Source organism: Heterocephalus glaber, unplaced genomic scaffold (genome assembly GCF_053883595.1).
Source record: "Heterocephalus glaber isolate CG9 unplaced genomic scaffold, H.glaber_assembly_v1.0 deba00001600, whole genome shotgun sequence".
NCBI lineage: Eukaryota > Metazoa > Chordata > Mammalia > Rodentia > Bathyergidae > Heterocephalus > Heterocephalus glaber.
The window spans coordinates 22472645-22499997 of NW_028258372.1; the positions used below are offsets into that span (position 1 = coordinate 22472645).

Consider the following 27353-nt stretch of genomic DNA (forward strand, 5'->3'; position numbering starts at 1 on the left):
AGTGCACATAAAATGTTGTTTTAGCCTGAATTACTTAATAATAATTTATTAATTTAGGTTTATGGTTCATGTACTAATCTTATAATTGTGTTATTAAAAACACCATGCTACATATTCTAAACCAAAAAAAAATTGATGAAATGATTATATCTTCCCCCATAAATTCTAATGAAATGATTCCCATTAATAAGAACCAAGACTTTCTTCAAGAGACTAATTACTCTGTGTTATGATTTACAAAAAGCCAGAAGTAGTTATTACATTATCCACAGTTCATGAATTTCTATGACTTGCGCTATTTAGTCTAAACACATTACCTATCCTTTTCTCTATATTTTAAAGAGTGGAGTTAAAGAGAATCAAAGAACAGTACAGCTGGAAAGACACTTTGAGACTTTCAAGTTCAAAGCCCCACTTTAGAATTGGAGAAAGAAACTAGAGAGGTTCAACACCCTGCTAGTATAAAACATTTGGTAGGTGGCAGAGCTAGAATTGGATAAAAATCCAGTGACCCAACTCTTGATTCAGTGCTCTTTCCAAGACAGCATTCAGGTATATTTACAGACAGGTTAATTAATGCAATGTTTTCATACAGTAGCTACCAGTTTCTGTGATATTTATTTAAATATTTGTTTGATATTTGTTTGTAACTTTAGGATATTTTATTGAATATCACCCTAAAATTAGAATAATAAAAATAACAATTCCTGACAGGTCTAGGCCTCTTTACTGAAAAACTGGCCTGTACATTTCACAGACTGAGCCCTGCCGGTTTATTTCTACTGCCCTAGATGGTACTATCAAAGCCCGAAATATATTCCAAAAGCTTCCAGATACTTGACCAATAGCAAATTTTCCATGTATCAGAAACTTAGTATAGTGCCAGGAGTGTTGGTGCACACCTGTAACCCCAGCACTTGGGAGGTTGAGGCAGGAGGATTGCCTCGAATTCAAGGCCAGCCTGGGCTACATAGTGAGTTCAAGACCAGCTTGAACTACATGCCAAGACCCTGTCTCATAAAAAAAAAAAAAAAAAAAGAAACATAGTAACTGACTTGAGTATTACTGAATGGGATGTGAAATAACAGAAGTGGTAACATGCTCACCTAAATTAGAGAAATTACATCTTCCATTTGTTTATAGCGCATGGGTTTCTCAACTTTGGTATAGCTAATTTTTTATGGCCAGTAACTCTTCATTGTTGTAGAATGTTTAGCAGCATCCCTGGACTCTACCCACTGAATGTCTACAGTAACCACCTTCTGATTATGACAAACAAAAATGCCTCCAAATACTGTCAAATGTCCCTGGCATAAGAAATCCCTCTCCCACATTGAGAGCCATTGGTCTAGTTAAATAAAGCAAGTTTAGGAATTTTTGCCTTGGAAAAGGTTGTTCAGCAACTCACCAATGGGATCTGGGAAATGCTTATCAGATAATAGATTATATTCATCTTCTGAGGTTAACACCTTGCCACCAGCTGGAAGAATTCGGCTTTTAGGAGCAGCTCCTTTTTGATAGGCCTGGGAAGAAAATGCATAAATGAAAATTGTTCCCATTTGGATTTTTGGAAAATATCAGAAAGATTAAAAGTAGATGCATAGACTCAAATACATATACCCAGAGGCAGCAATCCCGTACACTATGTCACTGAGTTACAGTCATTTATTCAAAAAACAAGTTTTGTATGAACGCTACTTGTAAGGTAGCATCTGGTACTCTTGTGTGACTATCACAACATGACAAATCAGAGTCCCTAATCTCAGGGAGATTTATCTGTAGATATGTTCTCAAATGGGAAATCTCAGTAATATCTAGATAGTCTCGATCATATTTACCATTTCAGGTGCTAATGCCCAAGTCATTCTGATAACCACAAGGGTGATGATCAGAAAAATGCTGCACAAAATACTTAGTGACTGAAGTGGGCCAGGTATAATGATTAATGATGTTATGGAACATGCAACTGTAATGATGGCTACCATGGATTTTCATCAAAAACATTTACATGTTGCCACGATAAAATCATGCCACTACTTTGCCCTCGGATATGACTGCTTTGCAGTAAAATGATTGGGAGGGAAGTACAGTTTTGTGACATCAGAACAAATTCTGGCTAGCAGACGAGAAGCTCTGCTAGAAGCACAGGGCCTTGCAGAAGCCACTATGTAGAGCCCAACCCCTCCAGGACTACAGAAAAGATAGGATTAAGTATATGATCTGAGGAGAGGGCTTATATTCAGACAAAATTTTGAAACTAGCAGTCTAAGGGTTAACTGACAATTGAAACCAAGAAATTGTGGGACCCAAAATCTTGAGTGTACTCTTCAGAATAACTAAAATAATGTTGATCTAGGCAACAAATTTAGACTACAATAAACTGTGTACATCAGTAAGACAGTGACTGAACAGACCCAAATAAAACACATTCTCAAATATCCAAGAAGCTTGTTTCTACACTTGTAAGAACCATCAATCAAATGCTTAAATACAACAGGAACCCAGAGTATAAGAAGAACCTCAATTTGTGTGATTTTGAGAAGGTGTAGGGGCAATTTGAGACTAGTCTCAAATGTGAATTGTGTTATAAGATATAAGCCTCAATATTGGCCTTTATAAACATGATACCATTTAATCTTCAAAACAGCACTATGAATTAGGCATAGTCTCCATTTACAAGTGAGAAAAATGAAGCTCAAAGACTTGCCAATTGCCTGTCAGTGAGTGACAAATCAGGATTTATACTCACGTCTGTCCAGCAAGTGTGCAGGAAGGAGAAACTGATTATCAAATGAGAATGTTTCAATGTTCTTGCTTAATTACCAGCAATAGGTAATTTATAAGTCCTTAATGTGTAAATCTTAGATTTAATTTTTAAAACTACTTCTATAAATTAAAAAACGGTTTTATTAAAGCTAAGCAATTATGACAAACTACATGGACTTTTGTTTTAAATATCCAAGTGAGTTTAAAAAATATTTGGCTATTATTAAATTCACAACAAGTTGTTGAAAATAATGAGAAAAAAATTGCTAAATTTGATTAACAAAGAATATTCAGTTACTGTCAAACATAGTAGAAAGCTCGATGAATCTAAGAACAGTCTTCATGAATGTTTCCTCCCAATTAAAAGTAATATATCAACAACTGCTCTATACTGGGCTCAACCACAGGCAGGGCATATGCTAAGTGTGTCAACATACATATTTATTGAATTCACACAACAGCACCATGACAAAAGATCACACCATTTTTTTCCCCCACTAAGTTTATTGGTACATTTTAGGTATGAAATACAGTTACATTCATCATTGGGATCTTGTACCATTACATGCTGTATCTTGGTTCTTATTTTTTCCCCCTTCCCTTCCCCTCTCTTCAACCCCTCTACCCTTGCCTATTTGCAAAGAATTTGTTTCCATTTTTTTCCTTTTCTCATATTTTTTCTTTTCCCTTTTTTCCTTTCCCCTACCCCTCTCACTTCCCCTGCTCCTTTAGACCTTTTCTTCCTGTTACACAATATCAATTATAAATTTTTAAACTTACAATATCAAGATCTAGGAGACATTACCACAGATTTTACAGAATTTAAAAGGATATAGAAAGCATATTACAAAAATCTTTTTAGAAATAAATTTGACAACTTCTAAGAAGTACCCTGGAAGACAAATTAATGAAACTAACTCTGGAGGAAATATAAAATTTGAATAGCACCTATTAAAGAAAGTATATTCCTAGCTTGAAAACCTACCTATATGACAACAGCAGGCTCATATACATTTTAACTGATAAATTATATCAAACAATTAATGCCAAAAAAAAGAAGGGACACTTCTCCCCTCATTTTAGGAACTCAACGTTGTGGTAATCCTAAAACTGGATAACGATAATAGACGAAAAAAGTATGAACATAGATAGAAATTTGTTTAACAAAACAAACTATTAGAAGTCAGATCTGGCAGGATGTAGAAAGTGGTTTTGTTATAGGGATGGCAGTGTTGGTTCAGCATTGGAAGATCCACCCCTAAAAGTCATCATTTTAACAGAGGAAAGGAAAAAGCCATATGATCCTGTCACTAGTTGGAGAAAAAGTATTGGACTAAATTCTACAGCTGTTCATGGTAAAAGCTATCAGGAGACTAGAAGTAGAACAGAACCTTCTCAACAAATTAAAGACTTGTACTCCATACTTCCAGCGAGAACGCCTTATATGAATCGAGAAGACACAATGCTTTCTCCTTAAGGTGGGGAACAAGGGCAGATATGCTTACTCTTTATCTGTCCATTAAACTTTGAAACCTAGTCTCCACAAAAATAGTCTGGCAATAAAATGACACAACTAGGATAGGATTGGCACAGCAGAAGCAAAATCTTTATATGTAGATGAAATGATCATCTACAGAAAAAATACTAAGAAATCTCTAGGAGCCCCTAGAACTTGTATTTGAATTTAGCAGGATTAGAAAACACAAGATATATATAAAAATTCAGATCTGTGTATACTTGCTATAAATGAAGAATTGGATATTGAAATTTAAAAGTTAGGTAGGAGTACAAAGGACCTAGAAAAGTTAAAAAAAAAAGGGACAAAAAGCAGTGTTGGAAGATGTTTAGTACCTAATTTTAAGACTTCTTCTAAAGCTACAGTAATCAAGGCAGTGTCAGTGTAAGGAAAGACATATAGATCATTTGAATAAAACAGAGAATCTAGAAATAGAACCACACATATATGGTCCACCGAGTTTTGAAAGATTATTTAACATTAGCATTTTATAGAATATAAACTTAATTCAAGAGCCGAGGAAGAGATAGTGTTTTCAGCAAACAGCACTAGAACACCTGGTATCCGTATATAAAAAATTAACCTCAATGCTTTATTTCCATACATGAAAATAACTTGAAGGGATCTATGAACCTAAATATGAAAGCCTAAAAGTATAAAACTTTAAGAAGACATTATAAGGGAAAATATTTATGAATTTAGGGTAGGCAAGAACTACCTAGTATACAAAAGACATGATGTATAAAAGAAAAAATTGATAAATGAGATTCCATCAAAATTTAGAACTTTAAATGACATCATTAAAATGAAAAGTAGTCCTTAAACAGACCACATTTACAATGCATATAACCTATGACCAGAATATATAAAGAATTCTTAGAGCTCATTAATAGACAACCCAATTAAATATAGACATAAGATGATAAATAGCCAGTACAGCACAAGGAATGGTGTGCAACTGTAGAATCAGAAAAATACTAATCAGTCCAATAACAAGATTGAATTATACACTCATTAGGGAGATGAAGTTAAAAGTTTTAAAAGTCTTGTTATGACTTTTTCTTTTTGTTGGATTCTCCCCCTTTGCATTTAATTTGTCACGCCCAATGGATTCATTCTGCTGGGTTTCCTGGGGTTGTGGTCCTCATTGTCTTTTCCTAGGGTATTGTCTAAAATTTTTTGGAGTGCCAGTTTGATAATCATGAAATTCCTGGGGTGCTCTTTATCATGAAAGTATCTTATTTCTCCATCAATCTTGAAAGATAGTTTTGCAGGGTACATCAATCTGGGTTGGAGGCTGTTTTCCTTTAGGGTTTGAAATACATCACTCCAAGCTCTTCTTGCGTTGAGGGTTTGCATTGCGAAGTCTGCTGTGATTCTGATGGGCTTTCCTTTGTATGTGATTTGTTTCTTTTCTCTCACTGCTTGTAGAATTTGTTCTTCTGTTGGATTTCTGGAATCCTAACTATTATATGCCTATGTGTGGATTTTTTTTGATCAAGGCTATTTGGAGTCCTATATGCCTCACTTATCTGTATGTCAAGTTCTTTTCCCCTCCTTGGGAAGTTTTCTGCCATCACTTCTGTGAACAGTTTTTTTATGTCATCTGCACTCTCTCATTTCTTCATTGACTCCAATCAGTCTTATGTTATTCTTCTTTGCATCATCTAGCAGCTGCTGGATTGATTTCTCATGTTCCTTTACAATTTTAAAGCAATTTTTCTTTTCCTGGTCACTAATTGCAATCTTTTCTTCTATATCTGAAATTCAATCCTCACACTGGTTCATTTTGCTGTGCAGATTTTTGATGGAGTTTTTAATCTCCTGTAAATCTGTTTGTATCTGTTTTATGGATTCCATTTGTTTCCTATGTTGGGATTCCATCATATTCCTCAGATCCTCTATTTTTTTATCTGTGTCCTCTCTAGATTTATTAATCATGTTTTGCATCATGAGCACAATCTTTGCTGTTATCTCAGTAATTATTTATGATTTCATTTTTCCTAGATCTTCTTTTGTTGCCAGTTCAGAGAGTCCAAGTAGCTGAGTATCAGATTGTTCCACCTCGTTTCCCTTTGGGGTTGCAGTAGGTGATCCAGAAGTCTGGTTTTGAGGCTTGTTTACATGTCTTCTCATTTCCACGGGGCAGGGGGGCTTCTAGCACCCGCATGGCTCACCTTCTCTGCCCTAGAAGCTTGGGATGGTGGCGGGGGAGATTCCTTCTGGGTGCTGGGACTGGCTCTGCTTCTCTGCCCTCAGAGCTTGTGATGGCAGTAGGGAGCTTCCTGATCACACCATTTCATAGATGAGAAAACTGAGGCTCAAGGAGATTTATAACTTTGGCAAGGATACTCATCTAGCCACTGGCAATGATGTAATTCAAAGCCCATAGAATCAACCATTTTACAACACTGCCTTTCCTCAAGCTTCCCTGAAAAGACACTGTAAAGGACCAGAGACAATATAAAGTTATTTGTTATGACTACCATTATTATTTGTACTGTATTGATAATTTGTTTCTGGGTACAAATTATGTGTGAATGAAATCCTAATACAGTCAAGCAGAGGAAATACTAGCTCATTCAATGTTGAAGAAGAGTAAATCTATTAAAGAGAGAATTTGAGCCTTGTCCAATAACCTATGAAACAAGTTTGCACTGTATTTTATTCCAAATTTTCATCAGAAAGGAGAAGGAAATACATGATTTGTCAGTCTGAAGGCTCCTCTTAATGGTTTAGCATCAGAGGGACTGCTCAGACTACTCCACAAATCTGTCCTGGCTACCACAAACTCAGAGTCAAGAGGAAAGGAAAGACCTAGAGGCTAAATGATCACAGGCAAGGCTCCTACCCCAAACACAAATCAGTCAGCATAACCACCTTCTTTTTTCACTCACCTGGCATCATTTATTTGTCTTATCCAGTAGACTGCAAGCATTGGTCTGAACAACTGCTATCAGAAATAGAACAGATATTCCAAAAATATCTCTTCATCGAAACGAGTAAGGGTTTATTGAATCAATCAATGGCAAAGGAGAGGATATGCCAATCGACCCAGTCAATTTATTAAGAATACAGCAAGGAGGTCAGCGCACACCCTACCTAGGTCCCTAGTCACACAGAAGACGCTGAATCACCCCGCTGCAGACAGGTAGGTATGCCCATGCCCTACTGAGGTCCTGAGTCGCATGGAACACGCCGAATCAGCCTGCTGCTGACAGGCAGGTCAGTGCACGATCTACCAAGGTGCCGGGTCACCTGGAAGACACCGAATCACCCCACTGCAGACAGGCAGGTCTGCCCACACTCTACTGAGGTCCTGAGTTGCGCAGAACACGCCAAATCAGCCTGCTGCAGACAGGCAGGTCTGTGCACGCCCTGCCGAGGTCCCAAGTCACACAGAAGATGCCGAATCACCTCGCTGCAGACAGTCATCCACCTGGTTCCACACTACTAAGATGCAGAGGACACCAGTCCACCAGACCAAGGTACTAAGTCCCACTGCTCCTGGCCCAGAGGTAGGGGCTTCTGAGCCACCATCCCACAGCTCCTGGTCCAGAGGAAGGGGCTTTCCAGTCACCATCCCTCCCACTGCTCCCAGCCAAGAGGAAAGGGCTTTTGGGCCACCTTCTGTCCCACTGCTCCTGGCCCAGAAGAAGGGGTTTCCAGGCCACCATCCCTCCTACCGGTCCCAGCCCAGAGGTAGGGGCTTCTGAGCCACCATTTCACTGCTCCTGGTCCAGAGGATGGGGCTTCCCAGCCACCATCCTTCCCGCTGCTCCCAGCCCACAAGAAAGGGCATTTGGGCCACAATCCCTACCGCTGCTCCCGGCCCCTGTCCCACCTCACCCAGCTCAGAGGAGGTAATCTGTGCAGGCGCTAACAGCCCCCCACCCCATCGAAATGAGAAAACATGTAAATAAGTCTCAAAGACTTCCAGAACACCTACAGCAACCCCAAAGGGAAATGAGATGGAACACTCTGATACTCAACCATCTGGACCCACTGAACTGACAACAAAAGGGGATTGGGAAAAGTGAAATCAGAAACAATTTCTCAGATAACAGGAGAAATTGTGCCCCTAGTGCAAGACATGATTAATAAATCTAGAGAGGAGCTGAGGAACATGATGGAATCCCAGCATAGGAAACAAATGGAATCCATAAAACAGATGCAAATAGATTTCCAGGACATGAAAAACTCCATTGAAAGTCTACACAGCAGAATGAGCCAATGTGAGGACAGAATTTCAGATATAGAAGATAAGATTGCAATTAGTGACCAGGAAAAGAAAAATTGCTTCAAAATTATAAGGGAAAATGAGAAATCAATCCAGCAGCTGCTAGATAATGCAAAGAAGAATAACATAAGACTGACTGGAGTCAATGAAGAAACAGGAGAGAGTGGAGATGACATAAAAAACCTCTTCACAGAAATAATGGCAGAAAACTTCCCAAGCAGGGGAAAAGAGCTTGACATACAGGTAAGTGAGGCATATAGGACTCCAAATAGCCTTGACCAAAAAAAATCTACACATAGGCATATAATTGTTAAGATTCCAGAAACACAACAGAAGAACAAAGTTCTCCAAGCAGTCAGAGAAAAGAAACAAATCACATACAAAGGAAAGCCCATCAGAATCACAGCAGACTTCTCAACACAAACCATCAAGGCAAGAAGAGCTTGGAGTGACATATTCCAAGCCCTAAAAGAAAACAGCCTCCAACCCAGATTGATGTACCCTGAAAAACTATCTTTCAAAGTTGATGGAGAAATAAGATACTTTCATGACAAAGAGCACCTTAGGAACTTTGTGAATACCAAACCAGCACTCCAAAGAATTTTACACAATATCCTAGGAACAGACATTGAGGATCACAACCCCAGGAAGCAAAGCAGAATGAACTCATCTGGCATGACAAGAAATTAAATGTAAAGGAGGAGAACCCAACAAAAAGAAAAAGTCATGGCAATGACAAGTCAATATGTTTCAGTTATAACCATCAAAGTTAATGGTCTCAATTCACCAAAAGAAATAGACTGGTAGAATGGGTCAAGAAATCCAACAATATGCTGCATACAAGAAACACACTTAATTCAAAAGGAAACTCATAGACTGAAAGTTAAAGGGTGGAAAACAATACTCCATGTGATGGGAACCCGAAAAAAAGCAGGAGTAGCTATCCTCTTTGTAGATCAAGATCAAGGAGATTTCAAACCAACACTGATTAAGAGAGACAAAGAAAGATACTACATCCTTGTAAAGGGAAGAATCCAAGAGGAAGAGATGACAATCATAAATATCTATGCACCAAACACTAGTGCACCCAACTATATAAAACAAATACTAACGGACATGAAAAGTCATATATGCATTAATACAATTGCAGTGGGGAACCTCAACACCCCACTGTCACAAATAGATAGATCAACTAGACAAAAAATAGGTAATGAAATACTACAACTCAATCGAACTCTTGAAGAAATGAACTTAACAGATGTTTACAGAGTCTTCCACCCCACAAAATCAGAATACACATTCTTCTCAGCTGCACATGGGTCATTCTCCAAAACAGACCACATACTCACACACAGAACATGTTTAAGTAAGTGCAAAGGAATTGAAGTTATCCCCTGTATATTATCACACCATAGTGTGATGAAATTGGAGATCCATAGCAAAAGAAATTCAAAAAATTTCATAAACACGTGGAAATTGAACAACACACTTCTGAATAACCAATGGGTCACAGAGGAAATTAAAGAAGAAATCAGACAGTTCCTTCAATTAAATGACAATGACAATACAACATATCGGAATCTATGGGACACAATGAAAGCAGTCTTACAAGGGAAATTCAGAGTAGTGAATACACATATTAGGAAAACAGAATGAGCCCAATTAAACAACCTCATGCTGAACCTCAAGCTTCTAGAAAAAGAAGAGCAGGACAACCCCAGAGCTCATACAAGGAAGGAAATATAAAGATCAGAGGAGAAATCAATGCAATGGAGACTAAGAGAACGATACAAAAAAATCAATGAAGCCAAGAGTTGGTTCTTCGAAAGAAGCAACAAAATTGACAAACCTTTAGCCAACCTTATCAGAAAAAGGAAAGAAAAGGCCCAAATCCATGTGATTAGGAATGAAAAGGGTGAAATGACAACAGACCCAGCAGAAATCCAGAAGATCATCAATACCTACTTCCAGAACCTATACGCCAATAAGATGGACAACACAGAAGAAATGGGCAGATTCCTAGATACATATGAATTACCAAAGTTGAACGAAGAAGACCTAAAAATTCTGAACAACCCAATATCAACCAAGGAAATTGAAAATGTAATGAAAAACTAATCAACTAAGAAAAGCCCGGGCCCTGATGGCTTCACTGCTGAATTCTACAAGACATTTAGAGAGGAACTACTGCCACTACTGTTTAAACTCTTCAATGAAATTGAAAAGGAAGCAATACTCCCAAATTCATTCCTGGAAGCAAGCATCACCTTGATCCCCAAAGCAGAGAAAGACCCAACTGAAAAGGAGAACTATAGGCCAATCTCACTAATGAACATAGTTGCAAAAATCCTTAATAAGATAATGGCAAACAGAATGTAGGAGATCATCAAGAAGATCATACACCCTGATCAAGTGGGATTCATCCCAGGGAGGCAAGGATGGTTCAATATACGAAAATCAATCAATGTAATACACTATATCAATAGAGCCAAGGACAAAAACCATATGATTATCTCCATAGATGCAGAAAAAGCATTTGACAAAATCCAACATGCATTTATGATAATAACCCTACAAAAAATTGGAATAGCCAGTCTCTACTTCAATCTTACAAAAGCCATCTATGAAAAACCAACAGCCAGTATCATACTAAATGGTCAAAAACTGAAATCCTTCACACTAAAATCAGGAACAAGACAAGGATGTCCACTATCACCACTCTTGTTCAATATAGTTCTGGAAACATTAGCCAAGGCAATTAGACAAGAGAAAGAAATAAAAGGAATGAAGATAGGTAATTAAGAAGTCAAATTGTCATTATTTGCAGATGACATGATACTCTATATAGAAGACCCCAAGAACTCCACCAAAAGTCTTCTAGACTTAATAACCAAATTCAGTCAAGTAGTTGGTTACAAGGCCAACACACAAAAATCAATAGCTTTCCTCTACATCAATGACAGACTCACTGAGAGAGAAATAGGCCAAATAATTCCTTTCACAATAGCATCCAAAAAACTGAAATACCTAGGCATCATCCTACTGAAAGAAATCAAAGACCTCTTCTCTGAAAACTATGGCACTCTGAAAAGAGAGACTGAAGATGATGTCAGAAAATAGACAGACATCCAAATGGCCATACTTCCAAAACTGCTATATAGATTTAATGCAATTCCAATTGAGATCCCAGCAGCATACTTCATGGACCTTGAGAAAACAATCCAAAAATTCATTTGGAACAAGAAGAGATCCAGAATAGCAAAAGCAATTCTAGGTAACAGAGACATGGTAGGGGGTATCACAATCCCCAACCTGCAACTATACTACAAAGCTACTGTGATAAAAGCAGCATGGTACTGGCAAAGAAACAGACCTGAGGACCAGTGGAACAGATTAGAAGATGCAGAAACAATGCCAGACACACTCAGCCATTTCATCTTCAATAAAGGAGCCAAACACCCTCACTGGAGGAAAGATAGCCTCTTTAATAAATGGTGCTGGAAAAATTGGGTTTCAACTTGCCAAAGATTAAAACTAGACCTGTATCTCTTACCATGCACTAAACTAAAATCAAAATGGATTAAAGATCTAAATATTAAAATAGAAACTCTGAACCAGTTGGAACAGAGGTTAGGTAGAACCCTTGAAGACATCAGTGTAGGAAAAGATTTTATGAACAAAACCTCAGTTGCCCGTGAACTAGCACAAACAATCAACAAGTGGGATCTCTTCTTATTAAAAGGCTTCTGCACAGCAAGAGAAACCACCAGCAGTGTGAAGAGACAACCCACAATGTGGGAAAAAATCTTCACCTGCTCTTCCTCAGACAAAGGTCTACTATCTAGAATCTATAAAGAACTTAAAAAGATCAGACCTCCCAAATTTAAAGACCCAATCCAAAAAGGGGCATCTGAAATGAACAGACATTTCTCAGACAAAGAAGTAGAAATAGCAAATAAATACATGAAAAAATGTTCAACATCACTGGTCATTCGAGAGATGCAAATGAAAACAATGCTGAGATTCCACTTCACTCCAGAAAGAATGGCTGCTATCATGAAATCAACCAATAACAAATGCTGGTGGGGCTGTGGGGAAAGAGGAACCCTGCTCCACTGCTGGTGGGAGTGGAGACTGGTGCAAGCACTGTGGAAATCAGTATGGAGATACCTCAAAGAACTAGAACTGGAAGTCTCATTTGACCCCGCTATTCCACTGCTGGGGATCTTCCCCAAAGAATTAAAAGAATCATACCACAGTGATATATGTGCGCCTATGTTCATGGCAGTGCAGTTTGTAATAGCTAAAACTTGGAAACAGCCCAAATGCCCATCAACTGGAGACTGGATAAAGAAAATGTGGTTTTTTAATAAAATGGAGTACTACTCAGCCATAAAAAAGGAGAAATTAGAGACATTTATAGCTAAGTGGATGCAGATTGAGGCGATATTCTTAAGTGAAATAAATAGGACACACATGAATAAATACCGAATAGTTTCTCTGTTGTGAAAAACTGAAAGTGTAAATAAGAACTAAATGTATAATAGGTAATGTGAAATAGGAAGAAAAGGGGCAAAGGGGAAGGAAGTGGGAGGGCTAGGGGAATGGATAGAAGGGAATGGGATTAATTTGAGAAAATGGAAAAATAGGAACAAAAACTTTGTAAATAGGGAGGACTGGAGGGGTTGAAGGGAGGGCTGGGCAAGGGTGAAAAATAAGAACCAAGAGAGACTATGTAAAGGTGCAAATTTCCAATGATGAATGTCATTATATTGTATACCTAAAATGTACCAATGATTAGAATGAATAATCGATAATATAAAAGAGGAAGAAAAGGTCCAAAGGGGTAGGGGTAGTGGGAGGGGCAGGGGAAAGGAAAGAAGGGAAAGGAAAAATGCTGAGAAATGGAAAAAATGGAAATAAAGTCTTTGTAAATAGGGAAGGGTGGAGGGGGTGAAGGGAGGGCTAGGAATGGGGAAAAAATAAGAACCAAGATGCATTATGTAAAGGTACAATTCCCAATGAGAAATGTAATTGTGTTGTATACCTACAATGTACCAATGAAAGAATTTAATTAAAAAAAAAAAAAAGAAAGGGAAACTCAAAAAAAAAAAAAAAAAGAATACAGCAAGAACCATTGGTAACTTGGACATGTCTTACCTCTTTGTTCTCATAGCTTTCCACAGAAAAATCATTTTTAACCACAACATATCTGTCCTTCCATTTCTTTATGTCTTCTGCAAACTGTGAGAGCTCTGCTTCATATAACACGGTTCCAGGTTCCAATGGTGGCTTAAAGAAGATAATACAACTATCACAGCAGGATACAACATGCCTTGCTATCACTAAGTTATTCATTATTTCAAGGAATACTTTAGCAAAGTGCACTGTGCAGAGATCCTAATGAGACTGTTGCTTCCCCTTCTCCTCCATAATTTCCCCTTCCAACTCCTTTGACCAAATGCAAATATTTGTATTTTTATTATTTTCATTTTCCTCTACTATACCCTAGGTACAGAAGCATATAGTAGAAAAGATTACAGTAATAAGGTTTGTGCTTTCTTTACATGTGGCACTTAATAAATGCTAGGTAAACTGTGGAAAAGAAGGAGTGATGCAGTACAGCATAAGCTGAGCACACTTACCCAATGCCCTGACATACCTCAGAGTTAATTCGGAAAATTAGATCATTAACAGGCTGTTCCCCCTCTTTAGCGTACCATCAGGCATACTTCAAGAGATGATTAACACTTCACTAATCCATGTGTTCTTCAAGGAAACCACATGTGGTTAAAGAACAAGGAGCCATCAAGCCAGGAAACCTCAGTTCTACCTCTCTTATTTAAAAGGCTGAGCATCTCTCATTAACTTTGTTATATGTGCTGTAGGAAAATTTCCATCAGGTTTCTAGTTAGATCTTTCACAGGGTTTACTACATGAGGATAATTTGAAACCTGGTTCATTGTGCAATTCCCACGTTATTTCAAAGTATAGGAATGGGTCTCTTATACATGTCACTGAATTTACATATATTTCCCCCAAATTAAAAAATTATAGTGCCTTCAGAAACTTATCTCTTTGCATTCAAGCCAAAAATGTACATGAACCATACAGAGAAGATAGATAAGCCTATTTCTTTTGAGAATTGTCTGAGGGATGAAATAAATTCCCTTCCTAATTTCAGTGCTTAAAGTCTGTCCTGACAGATAATGAGGCAATCTCCTGTCTGACCTCATTAAAAGAGGAGAAAGGACCTCACTTCTCTCTAAATGAGGCTGAAACCATGGTACAAGCTGAACTTTATAGTTCTTACGTGCAGCTTTTCTCAAACTTAGACCACTTAATCAACAGGTAAGCACGTTAAAAATGTGGCTTTACCCTAGACTTACTCTATCAGAATCTCTAAGGGAATGTATCAGAATCTGCATTTTTAACAAGCTCTCTAAATTTTGAGAGTCACTTTTTAATAGGGATAATAGTTATTCCTGCATACCCATGCTACTGAATCTATTAGTTAATCTCTGAGAAGTATTAGACTCACTTATCACTCATTCCTTTTTGAAAACCCTTCTTTATTTGCCTTCTGATACATTACACTTTCCTGATTTTTCTCCTACTCCACAGGCTGATCCTTAATCCATTTGGCTGGATCCTTCTCTTTCTGATCTCCAAAGGTTTGAGGAGCCAATGCACTACTTTTTTTTGTTACATCCTCCTTCAAGAATACCATATGGCTTTACTACTGGTTGTAAGATAACACTCCTAAACTTTTATTCTGCAGGCTCACTCTCCCAAAGGCTCATGTGTTCAGAGGTGGAACTATGTGTTCATGGGGGTGCTATACTCATCAGTGGATTAATCCATTTATGAGTTCTGGGCTGAATGTGCTGTTAGGAAGTGGGGCTTGGGTGGAGGAGGTAGAATAACCTGAAAGGGTATATTCTTGTTCATGAGTCCCTTCCTCCCTTTCTGGCTCTTCCTCATTCTCTCTTTTTCCTGACTGCCAGATTGTGAGCAGCTTTGCTCTGCCATGATGTTTCTTCTGTCTTTGAGCCATGGACTGAAACCTCTAAAACCATGAGCCAAAGTAAATCTTTTCTCCTTTACGTTGTATGTGTCAGGCATTTTGTCCCAGCAATGGAATGCTGACAAATACAATATTCAACTGCCTATTCAGTATTTCCACAGTTACATGTTGAATAAGTATGCAAACTTTAATATGGCAATACTAAACTCATGATTTTTTTTTATCTCTGATTCTACCTTCTAACTGAAAGACGAGTCCATCTACTTATTTACTCTGGTTAAAAATTAAGAAACTATCACTGATGTCTCTCCTTTTCTTTTTTTGTTGAAGAAGTTTCACTGTGTTTATGTACACATAATGCTTACACACCAAGTTAATGTCACGATATTACACTTCTGTGAAGTCAAATTTGCAAAAAATGCATGAAACAAAGTATAATTTTTTGAAAATCTAAAACAATTTATACTCTTGATATCACAAATAATGCAGAGATGAAATACACAGCATAGCAATTTGTAAAAAAAGAAAAACTACAAAAAGAAAAGTTAACATTTGAAAAAGTATATTACAAGGACAGGTTATGGGAAAATGCACTGATAGTCTGTCAGAACCGACCAACATTTGTGATCATTAATTACATTTTGAAGTTTTACATTGCAAATAGCTGCTGTTTTCTTTTAGGGTGTGGCTCTCCTCAAAGAGTATTTTTCACATTCATTTTCTATATGATGTTGCTCTTTAAAAAAATCTCCCTTTTCTTTTCTCACAGCAAATTCTGTAGCTCTATCATAAATATTTCTTCCCACAACCACTACCCGCACTATCACCCTAGTCCAATTCACCATCACCCTTCTCTTAAACTGATGTGATATTTTCTTTGCCAGTTGCCAAGCAACCCCCCCCCCCCCGCAACAGTCTCTTCTCTACAGAGAGGCCAGAAAGATCACTTAAAATTATATGTCACTCTTGGGCCGGGGATTTAGCTCAGTGGTTCCACCGCCTGTCCCGCAGGTGCAAGGACCTGAGTTCGATCCCCGGTACCAAAAAAAAAAATTATATGTCACTCTGTATTCAATTCCTTCCAATGAGACTTCCCATCACACTTAAAATCAAATATGGCCTACAGATCTACAGGATCTGCTCTCCGCCTGCCTACCTGCCTGCAGTCACTGTTCCTGCTCTCCCTTACAGTGCTGGAGGTAGACCAGCCTTTCTATACTGAGCTGTAGGGCCTTTGCACTTGCTATCCCATCTGCACAGAATACTCTTCCCACAAATGCTACCCAGCCTACTCTTGTTTCATTCTAGTCATTTCAGATGCTGTCTCCACAGAGGGCTTCCTTCCTTCTTTCTTTCCTTCCTTCCTGTCAACTTCTCCAAATAATACTCTTGCTTTACTTTTGTTTGCAGCACTCACTATTACACCATCTGATACTCATTTGTGGCTTTGTTGTTGTTGTTGTTAATTGTCTATCTACTATGTTTGAATATGGATTCTAGGAAGGTAGATGATTTGTCTTATGCCTCATGTCTTGGAATATAACCTGATACCTGATATTAGGTGCTAAATATTTGTTAAGGTTAATTATTCTAACAGAGCAAAGAAATAAGAATAAATTAAGAGACTGAAAGAGAAAATCATATTGATCAATGACCAAAATAAAAATGCCCATAGCAGTGGGCACAGTGGCACGAGGCTATAGTCCCATATTCCCAGCTACTGAGGAGGCTGAGGTGAGAGAATCAATGGAGCCCAGGAGACCAGCCCAGGCAATCAGAGCAAGTCTTCATCTTAAAAAAAAAAGTCCATAGCACAAAGCACAGAAATTGACTTTTTAAAAAAGCTGAACTTCACTACAACAATGTAAATTTCCTGCTATGACAGCATCAATGAGGGAAAAACAACTAAATTGGAATAGTGCTAGCTTTCTTTTTATATGGATTCCACTATCCATAAGAAATCACATATATCCTAACTTCTAGGCAAATAGAAACTTTTGAGCATGAAATTATGTCAGAGCAGATTTTTCAACTGGCACTAAAATAATTATTTCTGAATATTATGAACTACAAAAATTTCTTCCACAGGAGAAATACATGAACCAAATGTCCACTGTTACCTTGGTCTTCAAAAATTGTGATGTTGGATCTCTTTGTTGTTCTACTTCACTCCGCACATGGTTGCAGAAAGCCACTGAGTACTGCCGACTGTAATAGGGACTGAAGTTTTTAATAGCAGCCTCAGTTTTCCCTGGAAAAATATAAAAATTAGATTCTGAAATGTAGCACATCTCACAGAAGAGACATCTTATCTACATAATTCTATAAACATCCCTCCCATCTCCATAACCCCACTGTTTCCCAGGGATTTGTTATCAGGCTGTGTTCCCCAAGAACTTGTCACCTTCTGCACATAATTGGACCTCTCCTTCCCCTTCTGGTATTATCCTAAGAGACTTCAAGGACCCTAGGGACCATCCTCCAGTAGCCAAAATGATTTTTCTTCATTGTACATTACACTATTTGCCATGGCCACAAATGGAACCACTCTTCTAGTCCTTCTAAGGTTGATCTACCTCACCCTCTCGCCACTTTAGTTTGCTCATTATTCTCCTCTACTGCCAAACATTCAACTCCTTCCACACAATAATAATCCCTTTAAACTCTACATACACATGCCTTCATTCCTCTTTAGACCCCTGAGGCTCCATCTCTAGTAGCTGACCTATAGTTCTGGAGAAAACTAACAGTTTCCTCTGGTTGTGCTCCTGTGCTTTGGGTTTAAAAGACTTTTGTGATTACATAATTTCAATGAGGTACAAGGGAAACTCTGGTGCACAGTATGGAGACCTGGGTTGAAATTCCATTTGTATTTGTGACACGGAAACCAGCTGTCTCCTCAGCTGAGTCACTCAGCCCTTCAGGCTCCAGCATCCCTGACTGTGACGGGAGATGCTCACTGGTCCACACTTGGCATTGAATCCATGTGACATGAAGTATAATCATGGAGGTACAGCTGGCTGCCAGTAGTGACCAGCAGCTATAATATAGCCTCTCTCATCAGACACAAATTAAACTGAGTATCCACCAGTCAGGGAAGCATGAGGAGCAGAGCTGGAGGGACAGCAAGAGTCAGGCACTGGAAACAGTCTTTTCCAACCCCTGCTTAGGTTTGGCTATGGGAGATGAATAAATGGGGAAGAAAGGGCAAAAGAGCACTTTTAAAGCGGATTAGAAATCTTCCTAACATTTCAAGTACTTGACACAGAATACAGAAATAAATACAAGTTTCACTGTCAATGTTGACAAGCAGTTGTGCTTATGAAATAGGATATTAGCTTGAGGAAAAATAAACCTGACAGAACATTCCAAAATATTTTTAAATACTTCATGTGAATCTGGCACAATTTTTGTTTTTCAAATTTGACGCTACAGTCAACAGAAAGTACTAAAATATAACAACATTTTCTGACCTATTATGAATGTAAAATTTTTAGAAATAAGTGAAGAATTGTAACCATGTATACTGAGATACTCAATAAAGTAAACCTTGAATCCATAGCTTCCTGTTAATGCTTAAGAAATCAAATCCCAAAACACCCAAAGTTTATGATGAATGCCTTCTACAGACAGAGAATTCTACTTTTGCTCAGGTATTTCACTCTTATGATATATGTGAGATAAAGACGAAATCTTTTACATTCCCTTAATGAAATGACATTTCCTGGTCATATTTATGGGCTTTAATAATTATTACTTGTAATGTCCTTGGAGACCCAGTAATAATAGATTCTGTAGACGTGTAAATAAAAGCCTCTATAATTTGAATTAGGCATGCTTTTCTTGTTCTGTGAGTTTACGGCATTAAAATTAATCAGCATTTGCATAATGCCTTAATATACCCAGGCTTTATACCCATCTGATCAGTTAATAGTTTATTAGTTTTATTACATTGCATAAGTAGTAAAATTCTGTATCCTTGTCTGTAATTTTCTTACAAAAGAGTGGAGTATCTTTGAGAATTCCCACAACACAAATGAGTCTCACTTTACTAAAACATATAAATGATTAATAACAAAATGTGCCCTTTAGCTCCAAATAATCAGTTTGTATGATCAGCAGAGCAGCCTATTAATTGCTGACGCTAGTTTTTGCACTCTTGCAAGCAACTGGACTCAAATGAAAGAAGGTGTCATTTTACAACGAATTCTGCAAAGCTTTGAAAGCTAATCTGCTGCATCACCATGCCTCCCCCCAGTGACACCCTGCTTCTACAGAGGTGCTATGATGCCCCATTACCTTACAACATATGAGAAAAAAGCTTCTGTGGTTTGAAAATCTGTATTAGTCCCATCACTGTGTCATTCGAGAGGTAGCACTTAAAAAGAAAGGATCACAGCTTTCTTAGGTACTGTAATTAACCTAATGGCCAGTTCAAACTGTGAATAAAATAACTAATAATATCACAAGTTCTATGGAGAAAAGAAAGCTATTTTCCATTGTATTTGGATTTTACATTAAATCTATCTGAACCCAGAAAAAGGACTCTAGTCAGATAAACGTGGTTTCAGTCCCATCTCTGCTACTCAACCAGTTGTGAGACCTCATATGAGTTACTTTTTCTTCCTTCTTACATATAAAGTGAATATAACAGAAGCCACATCATAGGGATATTGTAACAATTATATAAAACAATACAGTAAAGTGCCCAGCATGGTACATGGCACATAGAAGTGTTCAAAAATTGATAGTAATTAAAATCATGACCACAGTGGTGATAATGGAATCCCTCCAGCCAAGTTCTAAGAGGCAATCCTCAAGCTGAACAAAGGAATCAAGAACTCAAAAAGCAAGTTGTCTACCATCACTCTTGAACTGGAAACATCCTAATCTGCTGCATAACAGAACAGCCACCCACCCCGGTAGGCTCAAAACAAATATTACCTCCATCTTCACAGATGTTTCAGCACAAGAAGCCCTCAGTGCATCCCTGAATTAAGATTAACTAAATAAACCATTGGCATTAATGAGCTGAGAGCAAATAATCATGAGTTAATAGGTGTATTATATTGAGCCTCTCCAAGCATCAATTTTCTCAATTTCGACCTATGGGAGATGTCCATATCGGAGGATTTTGTGAGGAGTAAATGAAATATTTCACATACAAAGAAGCATCTAGAATAGTGTCTGACCACATGTTAGTTGATCAATGAATTTTGACTATCATTTAATATTCTACAGTGAAATATTTAAATCAGCAGATCAGCTCATAGGGGCCACATAAAATAAACTCAGCAGAAACAAGTTTGTTTTCCAGTTTTCAAGATTTGTGAATATTGAATTTCCCCCAAATTAAGTTTGACATCCTCTTTCCTAAATTGTTTGCAAAACACAGTGCCAGGTCTTCCTTGAGAAGGAGGTTACTAGATAACAGAAAGACTAGACAAATGGAAGGGCTTCTTCTGCATTTTGGAATATGGGCACTTTTGACACAGGCATATTTCTTCAAATCTACTCAACTATTACAACATGTGGTGGGCACCGTGTTAGTACAATTCATGTGATCAGGCTGCTTGAGACCCCCTCAGAGTAACCCTCACTAAACTCAAAAATCTCCCGTCAACAGCTCTGCCCACAAAACTTAGCTGCACTTCACTTTGTAAAAATAAGAAAAGTACCTGCTGGTCCTTTGAAAGCCCTTTTAATACATACAGACTCAAAAATTCAGCACTTTTAACTCTCATCAGATCCTGTCATTTCTCTTTCTATAATATTTCTTGAATCCATCTCAACCACCATACCTTCTATCAAACCTTTATGATAATATAAAGCAACTGTAAAAATCTCTTAACCTGCCCTACATCAGCATCATGGCAAGGTGAAAAATTTTAACTAGATCTCAGCTTTGAATCAGGAACAAAAAAGCTAAGAACACAGTGGAAGATGGAATGCAAGGGCTGATACACACATCATGGATGACTGTGGGGAAGAAGCCAAAGCTTGGTTCATGGAACAAAGGTAGATTCTGAGAAGGGCCAGCGTCTGGGGCTAATGGGGTAACACAGGAGAGACCGAAACTAAGCTGGCCACCTTGGTCTCACTCAAGATGACACAGGTACAAATTACCAAGTCCGGGTATTACAGTGGGAATCCATCCTTCAGAACCAACTCATGGCACTGAGTGTCACTGATGCTAGGGAACTGCTGAAAGTGATAAGGGGGCATAAACCTCACCAACCATAGAGGTACAGGCATAAGAATCATGGCTTGCCAAGTTTCATTCGACATATTGCTGCCAGACTTTAGATTCATAAAAACCCCTTAACAGTTTCCCCATTGGGTAGACGAGTAACTCCTCCACCTAGCACTGAAGGGAATGGCTCCAACTGTCACTATTTTTCAGCTCTTCTTCTCAAACTGAATCTCCTTGTCCCTTTGGATCTCTATGCATAACCAGCCTTCTCTCTTCTCATTTTTCCTTATTGCGCTACCAGTCATTTTCAGAATCTTCAAGCCCAGATGGCAATCCCAACCCCCAAAACAAGCCTTTTTGGATCACCCCAGCTGCAAACAATCTTACCTTCTTTTGCATTCTCACCAAACTCTGTACTACTTTTGCTACAGCTGTTTAAATATGGCTTATCTCTCCTCCAAGGGCATACTGTACTTATATAATCAGCAAATATTTGCTGAATGAGTGAAAGAATAGCTGAGTAAATATTCAAAACTAAATCTAATTACAATGCACAGTAATAATAAAATCGGTGTCGATGTTCCCAGAAAAGGAGAAAGGTACAGTTTTAAGCTTCAATATTTATTATAAAAAATATATATTCTCAAAGATCAACACACATTTGTTTACAAAAATCAGACTCTCGTGGGTTAATTCCATTTAAGCTTTTAAATGAGCTTTGTCTATGAAAATATTTGTGGAAAATTATTTACAAACAAAATCCCTTCCTGATTTGTTTTCCTTAACAAGTCTAGAAACATGAGAACATATATAATATATATATATAGTTAAAACCTACATGAGGGGCCGGAATGTAGCTCAGTGGCACAGCGCCCGCCTGGCAAGCCTGAGGTCCTGAGTTTGATCCCCAGCAGCGCCCCCCCCAAAAAAACCTACATGAAATCTCAAGGACCAGAATTTGTATATTTTCTCATTCTAGGAGATTCTTTTTTTAAAAAAAACAATTTTATTGATACATTCCAGGTATACAATATAATGACATTCATCACTGGAATTCATCATTTGCACCTTTACATAACCTCTCTTCATTCTTATTTTCCCCCATTCCCCTGCCCTCCCTTCAACCCCTCCATTCCTCCCTATTTATAAAGATTTTGCTTCCTTTTTTCATTTTCTCATATTAATTCCATTCTCCTTTCCTTTCCCCTACTCCTTCCCCTTTGCCCCTTTTCTTCCTATTTCACATTATCTATTATACCTTTTAGTCCTTATTTACACTTTCAGTTTCTCACATCAGAGAAACTATTCGGTATTTACACGTGTGTCCTATTTATTTCACTTAAGAGTATCGCCTCAATTTGTATTCATTCAGCTATAAATGTCTCTAATTTCTCATTCTTTGGGGCTGAGTAGTACTCCATTTTATAAAACACACACACACACACACACATTTTCTTTATCCAGTCTCTAGTTGATGGGCAATTGGGCTGCTTCCAAGTTTTAGCTATTACAAACTGTGCCGCTATGAACATGGGTGCACGTATATCACTGTGGTATGATTCTTTTAATTCTTTGGGGAAGATACCCAGCAGGGGAATAGCTGGTTAATATGGGACTTTCAGTCCTAGTTCTCTGAGGTATCTCCATAGTGATATCCACAGTGGTTGCACCAGTCTACACACTAGGAGATTCTTTTAAAACCAGTCCCCAATCCTACAGCAGCTCAACTCAATTCTACTGTTTATCAAGTCTTTCTTGAAAGATATTATTTTTTAATTAAATTCTTTTATTGGTACATTGTAGGTATACAACACAATTACATTTCTCATTGGGAATTGTACCTTTACATGATGCATCTTGGTTCTTATTTCTTCCCCATTCCTAGCCCTCCCTTCACCCCCTCCACCCTTCCCTATTTACAAAGACTTTATTTCCATTTTTTCCATTTCTCTTCATTTTTCCTTTGAAAGATATTATTTATACTGGCTTATCCCTAGTTCTCCATTATTTCCAGTGTCACAACTATGATATATTCTAAAAGCTTCTCCAATCAATGCAGATTCCTCCATATTTCAATTACCTTCCAAAAGTGCTCATAAACACAAGATATAAGAAATCCAAAATTGTTTTTCCAATATTTTCTTCTGATATTTTTAAGTAGTTAAGATTATTGTATTTTTTACCTAGTTTTATTTACTTAACATTTCATCTTTAGTCTTTCCTATGACATTATCAAAGAAATCATGACTTTTCAGTTATTACATTTCTACTGTTATTATGAAGGGAAAAATCCAAAAAATTTTCTAAAATTATTTTAACAAGATGGCTATTGCCTGGGAATTGAGGCAATCCTACCTATAATAGCAGATTAACCAAGCCTTTGGCACAGTTTCTTAAAAACTGCTGAGCTTTCTGGTGAAGACTAATTTGGGGAAATAAAACAAATTCCTCTAAAAATAAAACATTTTAATAATTATAAAATAAACTACAATACTTACCATTGTTTATTTTCTCAAGAGTTACTCAAATTTTAAAAGTTTGAAAGTCCTGATAAATTATAGCATTAGCTGTAAACTTAGGTTGCAAAGCACTGTTATTTTACACCTTAGGGTGGAGAAATTGGAAATCCCAATTCACAATACAGAGGTGCAAAAATCTAATTACATAGAATAATGCCCAAAGACTCTCTTTTTCTTCCAGTAAATGCCTTAGAGAATGAAGATAAATTGGATTCTCTATAATTGAAGTGTGTGTGTGTGTGTGTGTGTGTGTGTGTGTGTGTGTCCTGGACACACATGCATGCACATTTATTATTGATGCTTGAGTGACAGACTTTTGAACAGCCTCTACTAGGAAAGGGCAAAATGATTCATGGGCAGCCTTGATTCTGCAGATTCTGCAGCCTCCCTTGGAGAAGTTCCATCTCGAGTTAACAGTAAGAGACATGTAAACCATCTTAAGTTCTCCATGATTTACTTTGGATATTAATCCACAAAGAGAAATATAACAAATACTTATGCTCCCAAGAGCTTACATTAAATATATTAAAGTCACACCACAAACTCCCAGGGCTCAGCAAGCAGCTCGGTAAAAAGCAGGCATGTTTAGGAACAAACAATAGAACACAGTTTTCTGGTTTCACAAACTCACAGTCATAGTGATTTAAAACTGAGTAAAGCTTATAATGAACTTGCCCTCCTTAGAGATCCTAAGTTTCTTCCAAGCTCTAGTCTAAAAAGCAAAACTAGTATCTTTCACATGGCCACAAAACTTAGTCCTTCAAAGGCACTTAGGACGCTACATAAAGGAGTAAGCAGCAGCTCCACTGAATAAGCAGAATCAAAAACAATATTTTCCACAAGTGATCACAGTCACTGGAATCGATTAAGGTTCCATCCGCACAACATAACTGTAGAACAATACCCTCATAAGTTAATATAAGTAAGAGAAATAGAAGAAAACATTCAGGGAGGAAAAACATGCTATCATTTTTAGGTTTCAATTCCAATTACCTAATTCTATATAAAATAAAAATTCCACTGTGGCCAGCTTTTCCAGGTTTAAAAAAATCTGGAACAGATTTCTAGAACTACAAGGACTTAAGACTGGTCTCCTCTTTTTCTAGTGTTGTTAGAAAAATATATGCACACATTGTTCTTTAGCCATAATTAGACGGAAGAAGCTTTAAATTTTCTTCCTTCTCATTTGGAAAAAGTACTTGGAAAATTTAAATATTATTTTACCATTATTTCACAGCATGCCTCCAATTTTTGCATGACCCATCTGATGGGAATAAAATTTACTTATTTTGTCACTTTTCTAAGCTCCCTAATGCCCTCCAAGGAAGATGCAGATTGGCTGTCTTTTCCTTTAAAAAAAAAAAAGAAGAAGAAGAAAGAGTGTGAAAGGAAAATTAACCTAACAGCTGATTTTTAAGACAGTAAGACAAGAACTTTGAATTCTATTAGGTAATCTTTTTTTATTTTGAGGACAATATATTACTGAAATTCAGAAACTGAAATAATGAGATTCCCTTTGCTCTTTTTGAGTCAAATCAATTATTAAATCTAAATGTATTAAATCTAATATATAATCATTATATACTGCAAACATGTACTAATAAAAACTGAAAAAAATCTTGATTTATATGCATTACTGAAAAACTGTCAAAAGCTACTATATGTGATGCTCTAAGTAGACAGGAAAAAAACTCACCAAAAACTCTCAATAGTACTATTTAGATAGTACCAAGTTCTTCACAGTCATGCCTTTTTCTATATAAATCATTCTAATAAATGTACCAGGATCTCATGACATTGTCTCTGCTGGAAGTCCAGGCTTAATAGGTGAAATTCACTTCTAACTAGTCCATATATGTATCCAGAGGATTAAAGGTGAAGTAGAACTGTAAATAACTGAGACTACTTTCCACAATATGCTTAACCCAAGCATGGTGGTGCACACTTGTAATCCTGGCACTCAGGAGGCTCAGGCAGGAGAGCCAGCCTGGGCTCCGTAGTGAGTTCAAGGCCAATCTGAATTACATAGTGAGACCCTGTCTCAAAAAAGCAAAAAACAAAAAGCACAGTTTATTTGGACAGCACACACATGCCAATGACAATCACATTCCAATTTCCAAATATTGCTAAAAAGTACAGTTTTCAGACTTCTAGAACTAGATGGGAATCATAATGGTAATTTCCAATACTCTCCTATATTCAAATAAAGAGATTAATTGGCCCAACATCACAAAATTAGTAATAGAACATTTATGAAAAATTTTAAAAGTCATTGCCAACTCTTTAGTTTTCCTCTCTACCAATCCATCCTCCATCCCTGGAGGAATCCAAACAAAACTTTTTTATTAATGAAGGAATTAAGCAATCTTTGCTAATAAAAAACACACTGTCAAGAAGCCTTGTTAAATGATTTTAAATTTGGGTAAAAAAATGCAATGATTAATTTTATGTGTCAGCCTGACTAGGTCAAACACTACTGTGGGCGTGTGAAGTGTTTCTGGACGAGAGTAACATTTGAATTGGGAGATTGATTATCTTCCTAATGCAGGTGGACCTCGTCCAATCAGGCAAAGTCCTATATAGAACAAATGGCCTCAATAAGATAGAATTTAATCTTTTCTGATGCCTCCAGGTTAGGCATTGGTCCTTTCTAGCCTTTGAACTTGGACTGGAATATTGGCTCTTCATGGATCTCCAGCCTTTCAGCTTTCGGACTAGAAGAACACTACCAACCTTTCTAGGCCTCCAGCTTGCCAACTGCAAATCTGGGGACTTGTCAGCCTGCATAACTGCATGAGCCATTCTCCATAACACACACACACACACCACTCTATTGGTTCTATTTCTCTAGAAAGCTTTGACTAGTACAGATGTAATGGATTGAAATACATTACTGAGTCCCAATACAATTATCCATTTATTTCATTTAGCAGTATTAAACTGTTGGATCGATAACAAGTTAAAAGCAAGGCAAATGTCTAGATGTTCCATGTAATGAATTGAAAAATGTATCAGAATCATATCAGTGTTTCAGAATATACTCTGAAATATATGGAATCTGCATTTAGGACTTTCTAGCAAGTGATTTACGA

At 37.4% G+C, this 27353-nt stretch overlaps 1 protein-coding gene across 1 annotated transcript in view; it reads right to left on the reverse strand.

The window, feature by feature from the left end:
* Positions 1-27353, reverse strand: part of Niban1 (niban apoptosis regulator 1) — a 158179-nt gene that overhangs the window by 75044 nt on the left and 55782 nt on the right. Inside the window, exons 2-4 of the mRNA XM_004862792.4 lie at positions 17670-17800; positions 13683-13814; positions 1409-1523 (exon numbers count right to left, since the gene is read on the reverse strand). Coding sequence (XP_004862849.1) covers positions 1409-1523; positions 13683-13814; positions 17670-17800 — 378 coding nt within the window. The remainder of the gene's footprint in view (positions 1-1408; positions 1524-13682; positions 13815-17669; positions 17801-27353) is intronic.